General features: G+C 40.9%; 2 protein-coding genes across 3 annotated transcripts in view; both read left to right on the top strand.

Annotated features, from left to right (window-relative positions):
• Nucleotides 1-1223: 1223 nt before the first annotated feature.
• On the top strand, nucleotides 1224-3630 carry LOC106328083 (pyruvate dehydrogenase (acetyl-transferring) kinase, mitochondrial). Its single transcript, XM_013766445.1, has 6 exons — nucleotides 1224-1604; nucleotides 2145-2394; nucleotides 2475-2655; nucleotides 2745-2892; nucleotides 2981-3197; nucleotides 3297-3630. Exons 1-6 carry the CDS (start codon nucleotides 1356-1358, stop codon nucleotides 3353-3355), a joined length of 1104 nt encoding a protein of 367 aa, XP_013621899.1. The 5' UTR covers nucleotides 1224-1355; the 3' UTR covers nucleotides 3356-3630.
• A 311-nt stretch (nucleotides 3631-3941) lies between these two features.
• LOC106335062 (DEAD-box ATP-dependent RNA helicase 40) overlaps nucleotides 3942-7773 on the top strand; it is a 5932-nt gene continuing 2100 nt past the window's right edge. The window contains exons 1-8 of one of the 2 annotated variants that reach the window (XM_013773480.1): nucleotides 3942-4126; nucleotides 4351-5424; nucleotides 5528-5716; nucleotides 5957-6025; nucleotides 6108-6377; nucleotides 6475-6825; nucleotides 6910-7187; nucleotides 7279-7763. In XM_013773480.1, coding sequence (XP_013628934.1) covers nucleotides 4363-5424; nucleotides 5528-5716; nucleotides 5957-6025; nucleotides 6108-6377; nucleotides 6475-6825; nucleotides 6910-7187; nucleotides 7279-7763 — 2704 coding nt within the window. In that variant the 5' untranslated portion in view covers nucleotides 3942-4126; nucleotides 4351-4362. Of the gene's footprint in view, nucleotides 4127-4350; nucleotides 5425-5527; nucleotides 5717-5956; nucleotides 6026-6107; nucleotides 6378-6474; nucleotides 6826-6909; nucleotides 7188-7278 lie in introns of both variants that reach the window. The other variant, XM_013773481.1, reaches the window with a different exon arrangement.

The following is a 7773-nucleotide window of genomic DNA, read 5'->3' as shown; positions in this document are numbered from 1 at the left end:
AATAAAAATTAGTTAATTATGCACCGGTCAAACTAGTGAAAGATCTCTTCAAATTAGTCACACAAACCATTCGTGCCTTTTGGAATCTCTTTGTTTTTTATTCAAATATGAATTATACAAAACCATTTTAGCATAAACGATTTTAGCATAAACGATTAACATGTGTGAATCGTCGGTAAAGATAACAAAAAGCAAAGTAGTCATGTAGTTTATTTATTGATATGTGAAACATTGGTTTTCAATGACCACATGATAGATTCCACAAGTGAAATGGAATTCAGAAACAAATCCTCTAGCCCGAAGAAGAAATAATAAAAAGATGGAGTGAAGTGAACAAGGCAAAGATGAACTCATGCATATGGAGAATGAACAAAGTATGAATATATTAAATGAGGTCAATGAGATATTAACTGTAGTTAGTGTAGAAAAAAAAATTAGCCATTGAAAGATTCACGAAGTTGGTGAGATAGAGATTGAAGTCAAACACCAACCCGTTTGTTGTTTCAAAATAAACAACACTTACAAATTGCAACTTCTCTGCTTGGAATGCGTATGAGTTTGGCGGAACACTAATTGCATACAAAACTTGGTTACATGAAATTAATGATCTACTCATATGTTTCCGGGATGAATGTGATTTTAAAAAAAAATTGTTTAAAAAAATATCATTTTACATTGGATTTTTATTTTAATAACTAATAATTTTTTATTTAAAATATTTGTATTTAATCTATCATACATTAAATAGTGGTATATGCTGTTAAAAACACACACACAAGAATAAAGTGTTGGGCTTATAAGAGAAGAACGGGCCAGAAGCCTTTTGTAGTGTGCTTCTTCTCTAATTTCTACATAAGATAATAGTAATACAATCAAAAGGTGTGTATTATGCTTTTAACACACAAAATAATCATGACAATTTAACCAAAATAGTTTTTTTTTTTTTTTGAAAATTGTGTGTGCAATTCCCTTTTTACTTAACAACATAATGTTTTGACGGCAAATTTGACATATAAAAAGACTTTAATCTTGACCCAAAAGAATAATAATATAACAAAGACTTTAACCTCAAAAAGGTAAATAATAATCTAAAATAATATTCCAGAATAACCAGAACCACACGATCAGTCAATCCACTCGCTACAGTAAATCCTAATCCATTGAATTAGCGAGAAACACAACAACACAACCTTTCAGTAAATATCATTAATCAAAAATTACAAATTAAAAGAGTATTATTATCATCATGTGCCCATCCCAAACCCAATCCTCTCTGTTCTCTCGTTATCCAATCATTTTCGCGGGTTGATGATAACAGTGGAGTGCGACGGCGACGACGACGACGTTAGGGTTTGATGGCGGTGAAGAAGGCTAGCGAGATGTTTTCGAAGAGCTTGATCGAGGACGTTCACAGATGGGGATGCATGAAGCAGACGGGCGTGAGCCTCAGGTACATGATGGAGTTCGGTTCCACTCCCACTGAGAGGAACCTCCTGATCTCGGCGCAGTTTCTTCACAAGGAGCTTCCGATTCGGATCGCGAGGCGTGCGATCGAACTCGAGACGCTGCCTTATGGCCTCTCTGAGAAACCTGCCGTCTTGAAGGTACGCTTCGGAGGTTCCGGTTTATTCCGGTTTACGGTTTAGTTATTTGTGAGTGGTTCCATTGATTCAGGAGATCCTTAGAACCGTTTTGTTTGCGAGTGATTCCATTCAGCTTTGTATGTAATTTATGTTAAGTTTTCGGGACTTCCAACACAAAACCAATTGACAATTACTAGTTGATTTAAGTGCTAGTGTTGTTTTTCGATACGATCTCTCGAGTTGATGGCTCTTATAATCCCTACTTCAGACTGTGATAAATCATTTTTGGGTAGTTCTACATCAAACAAATGCGGCTTTAATATCATGTTAAGTTCTACTGCTTCCAACATAAAACTAATTGGCCATAAGTGGATTAACCCAATTATTTTAAATATAATATTGTTATCTATTTAAACTTCCGATGTGGGATCTCAACGGTCTCTGGAATGACATAAGATTTGGCAACTTTGACACCTAAATAATCTTAAAATATCTTTTTGTGGAGTGATGTATTGTGTTGAATTATTATCGCATTTTCATTCTAACTCTGCTGTTTTGTAGGTAAGGGATTGGTATGTGGAGTCATTCAGGGACATGAGAGCGTTTCCTGAGATCAAGGATACTGCTGATGAGAAAGAGTTCACACAGATGATTAAGGCTGTTAAAGTAAGGCACAACAACGTGGTTCCCATGATGGCTCTGGGTGTTAACCAGCTGAAGAAAGGAATGAAACTCTACGAAAAACTCGATGAGATTCATCAGTTTCTTGATCGCTTCTACTTGTCACGTATAGGGATCCGTATGCTTATCGGTAAGACTTGTTTGTTTTTCATTCAACTGAAATATCTTTGTTTGTGTTAATACTCTTGAGGTTGTAATGAAAATTCTCAGGGCAGCATGTTGAGTTGCATAATCCAAACCCACCACTTCACACTGTGGGTTACATACACACCAAGATGTCTCCTATGGAGGTGGCAAGGAATGCCAGTGAAGATGCAAGGTCGATTTGTTTCAGAGAGTATGGTTCTGCTCCGGAGATAAACATATATGGCGATCCAAGTTTCACCTTTCCGTGAGTTCTTGTTTTCTTTTTGTGGATTCATTCTGTAGCTTTTGTTTTCTCATAGCCAATAATGTTTTTCTTCTTACTCTTTTTCGTAGGTATGTACCAACCCATTTGCATCTTATGGTGTATGAGCTAGTCAAGAACTCTCTACGTGCTGTCCAAGAGCGATTTGTTGATTCTGATAGGGTTGCACCACCAATCCGTATCATTGTTGCTGATGGAATCGAAGATGTTACAATAAAGGTTTGTTGTTTCCCTCTCTGCTACGCTTTTCAACTTTTTTTGTTGCAGCAGTTTGAGCTGATCATTGTTGTGGGTTAATCTATAATAGGTCTCAGATGAAGGTGGAGGTATACCGAGAAGCGGTCTGCCCAAAATATTCACTTACCTCTACAGCACTGCAAGAAACCCGCTTGAAGAAGATGTGGACTTGGGAACAGCTGATGTACCCGTGACAATGGCTGGTTATGGTTATGGTCTGCCCATTAGTCGCTTGTATGCTCGATACTTTGGTGGAGATTTGCAGATCATATCCATGGAAGGATACGGTGAGTTCAATACTTCTTATGTTTCATATTTTGAGATCATATTCATTGAAGTTTAGAAAAAATCAACTTTGATGTATGTTTGTTGTTGACATGTTGCAGGGACTGATGCTTACTTGCACTTGTCTCGTCTTGGAGACTCGCAAGAGCCTTTGCCATGAGAGTATCTCTCAAGTCAGGCTAGTGAAGAAAGGTTTGGCATATTGATGGTAGACGAGGGGATCTACTCCACTCAGTTTAATATGCTTCTTTAATGTACATACATTATTTCTCGCATTTATGATTTCTTTGATTATAAACACTCAGACATGGAGATTTACCAAGTGAGTTGATCTCTCTGGTTTGATTTGAGCTGATTCAGAACAGTTTATCCTTTGTTTGTTGCAACATTTCTCTTGTATCCGCAAGTAAAAAAAAAAGTTAATTTTATTGGTAAGTTTAAATCTTGTTATTCATGTAAGTTCTTTCATAATTTGTATATTTGATTTTAGATGGTAAATTAATTATTTTTATCGATTCTTAATGATTAGTTTATATTTTTAATTTTCTCTCTTTTTTTTTACAACATTTTTAATTTTCTCTCTCTTTTTTTTGTTTTCAACTATATTAATATTTTTTTAATTGTAGTATTGTTAAGAAGAAATATAAAGATCTTTGAAAATTGCTGACTTTTATTTTCGTTTGGGTTGGGCCCAAGTAAAGATTTACCCAAAGTTCTAGTAAACACTGTCGTATTAAAACTCTCCAGTACGACGTCGTACGCTTTTCTTATTCTCTCTCGCTTTCGTGAACCCCAGCCTCACTACTTCAATCAAGACGCCCAAACCCAGCTCCTTGTCTCTACTATAGTCTCTCGCTTGCAGCGGCGTTATCTCTCTAGTTGACACCGGAGAAATTGTGCTTCTTTGGATCGAACAGGCGGCGCCGTCGATGTAAGTGTATCTCTCAAACCCTAAATCTTATCGGCGATTGTTGGATTTATCGGCATGTCTGTGTTACAATCTCACGGAGCTAGATGATGTTAAATCGATTGTTGAATAATTTTACTTTGTGCACGTTAGCCTAGATTAGCCATCTCGTTGATGAATCATAGTGTGAGAGCTTAGGAAGAGATATCTTTTATGGATGGTAACGTGAGGTTTTCTATTGTTTGCAGAGCCTTTTGCCAATGGCCACGGCGGAAGCAGCTCCGGCTTCTGCTGGTCCACGATACGCTCCGGAGGATCCCACTCTTCCCAAACCATGGAAGGGGCTTATCGATGGAAGCAGCGGCGTTCTGTATTACTGGAATCCTGAAACGAACGTTACTCAATACGAAAGACCTTCTCCACCTTTGCCAGCTGGAGCGCCTCCTAAGCTAGCTCAGATTCCTGTACCTTCTGCAGGACAACAAGGCCATCAAACTCAGCTTGAGCTAGGAAAGCCCGTTGGGCATGTGCCTCAGCAACATGGTTTACAGCAACAGCCTCAGCAGTTCCCATCTCAACATGGAAGGCCCCAAATGATGCAGCAGCAGCAGCATCCGGTCCAGCAGATGCCTCAACAGTCAGGTCAGCAATTTTCCCAACAACAGGGCCAATCTATGGCGCCGCAGCCACATGGGCATCCTTCTCAACAGACGTATCAGCCAACACCACAGCAGCAGCAGCAGCATTCACAGATGCCCCAGCAGCTGAGCCATCAGTATCCACATTCACAACAACAGTACATGGGTTATCGTCCTTACATGCAACCACAAGGGAATCAAAATTCACATCAGATGGGTCCCCAGGGTCAGCAGTTTCCGAGCCAGCAAGAGTACAACTCAATGCCTCCAAAGAGGGAGGGGGAGGAGTTCCATAGGGGTGAGAAAACTGGGTTTTCGCAACCCCATTTACAAAATTCTGAAGCTTCGCCATCTCAAAATACCGCCTTTGAGGCTAAGGCATCATCACAAAGACCAAATGCAACTCAGCAATACAATGGACCTCAAGGAAACTTTCAACACCCTGCTGCAGTCACCCAGTTTCAACAGCCAGGGGCTAATCTGGCTCACCAGCAGCTTGGACCTAGGCCTCCACATCACATGGACCAAATGTTGCACCAGAAGTCTCATGCTTCCCCTTTCCGATCTAATAACACGTATGAGAATAATCTACAAGCTAGACCTGGTAATGACTCCTACGGTAACACAAGAATGGAAGGGCCAATGAGAGGTGCACAACCACGCCATCCTGCAGCAATGCCTGAGGTTAGCTGCAGATTATCACTTTCTCCTTTCTTTTTTATCTTGTGAAATATCTTTGCCTCAGAGTCATTTCTCAGGTAAAGAACCATTTTAAAATAATATGCAGGATATAAGGATAGGTGGCGGTCCACCTGCACATGCTGATCCGGCCATGGGGCAGACAGGGCATGGACCATACGGACACGCTGGTCCAGCTTTTCCAACCGCAGGAAGGCCTCATTTTGCAACAACTCCTGATGGTCCCCATCTTTCGCCTGTTGATAGTTACCGAAAACAGCATGAAATCACAGTAACTGTAAGTTCATGTTCTTTGATTGCTTGCCTTTGGCTGTTAAGTTCTTTAAGCTGTAATGTGCTGTAATTTTTTGCAATTGTTGTTTCAGTGAATGTTTGTCCATAAAACTACTGAGAATGTGGGATTGGACGAACTTCAACTGGAATAAGTAATAGCATTTTAGAATAGTATTAAACCTTGCGCTTTTCTCATATATTCTAATTTGTGTGCCACTTTTAAAAATCTATCGCTCTTGTGCAGGGTGAAAACATTCCAGCACCATTCATCACGTTTGAATCTAGTGGTCTCCCACCCGAATTACTTAGAGAGGTCAGTTTTATTATGAACTTTATTAGTGGCCTTGGTTCTGTAGGCATTATTGTGTGTTAATGGTTTTGATTTTGTTTATCAGTTGCTTTCTGCTGGATTTCCATCACCAACACCGATCCAGGCTCAAACATGGCCAATTGCTCTGCAGAACAGGGATATAGTTGCAATTGCAAAAACTGGTTCTGGTAAAACATTGGGATACTTGATCCCTGCCTTCACTCTTCTTAGGCACTGTCGTAATGACCCCCGCAATGGCCCCACGGTTTTGATCTTAGCTCCTACTCGGGAGCTAGCTACACAGATACAAAATGAAGCCCTTAGGTTTGGCCGGTCTTCCAGAATATCTTGCACTGTGAGTTTTATTCGAGTCTCTTTTGACTTTTTTCGTCATGGCTGATAGAGCCTTCCTTGTTTTTTTTCTGGATACTTATCTATATTTTGGTTACCAGTGCTTGTATGGTGGAGCTCCAAAGGGTCCTCAATTGCAAGAGTTGGAACGAGGAGCTGATATTGTGGTGGCAACTCCTGGGCGCCTAAATGACATACTGGAGATGAGGAAGATTGATTTCCAACAAGTTTCCCTCCTTGTGCTTGACGAAGCAGATCGAATGCTTGACATGGGTTTTGAACCCCAAATCCGTAAGATTGTGAATGAAATACCTCCGCGGAGACAGACTCTTATGTACACTGCGACTTGGCCAAATGAAGTTAGGAAAATTGCAAACGATCTTCTTGTGAACCCTGTCCAAGTTAACATAGGCAGCGTAGATGAGTTGGCTGCAAACAAGGCGATAACGCAGGTGATGGTCATCTAAACCATTCTTTATCACTTCCTTCTACAGAAGTTGGTGATGAGGTTACTAATTCCATGCTTATTATTGCAGTATGTTGAAGTTGTCCCGCAAATGGAGAAAGAGGGGCGTTTGGAGCAAATCCTTAGGTCGCAAGAACGAGGTTCAAAAGTTATAATATTCTGTGCCACGAAAAGGCTTTGTGACCATCTTTCACGCAGCGTCGGACGTAATTTTGGTGCTGTTGTAATCCATGGAGACAAATCTCAAGGTGAGAGAGACTGGGTACTTAACCAGTTCCGCAGCGGGAAGTCGTGTGTGTTGATAGCTACTGACGTTGCTGCCCGGGGGCTCGATATAAAAGACATCAGGTTTGTTGTAATAGTTCTTGTTATATATATCTCTTTGCTTGTTTATTATCAAGATACCTTCCTTACCTTTGATTGTGTTATACCACTACAGAGTTGTGATCAACTACGATTTTCCAACCGGTGTTGAAGACTATGTCCACCGTATCGGGAGAACTGGTCGAGCTGGTGCAACTGGAGTTGCATTCACTTTCTTTACAGAGCAAGATTGGAAATACGCGCCTGATTTAATCAAAGTCCTGGAAGGAGCAAACCAGCAAGTTCCGCCTCAAGTGAGGGACATTGCAATGCGCGGTGGCGGTGGTGGTGGTCCGGGTTTTAATCAGGACCGAAGAGGCATGGTAAACCGTTTTGACTCTGGCCGTGGTGGTAGCCGTTGGGATTCTGCAGGTGAGTTTGGTGGACGTGGCGGTGGGTTTGGTGGACGTGGCGGTGGGTTTGGTGGCCGAAGTGGCGGATTTGGAATGAGAGATGATTCATTCGGACGTGGTCGGGGTTTTCCTGGTCATGATGCGGGTCGTATGAATGTGGGTAGAGGCGGATTTGGTCGGTTTGGTAATAATAATATGGATGGTCGAGGCTTTGGTCG

The sequence above is a fragment of the Brassica oleracea genome, chromosome C3 (assembly GCF_000695525.1).
Source record: "Brassica oleracea var. oleracea cultivar TO1000 chromosome C3, BOL, whole genome shotgun sequence".
Taxonomy (NCBI): Eukaryota; Viridiplantae; Streptophyta; class Magnoliopsida; order Brassicales; family Brassicaceae; genus Brassica; species Brassica oleracea.
Note: the sequence above shows the minus strand (reverse complement) of the source record. Positions and strands in the feature narration are given on the sequence as shown.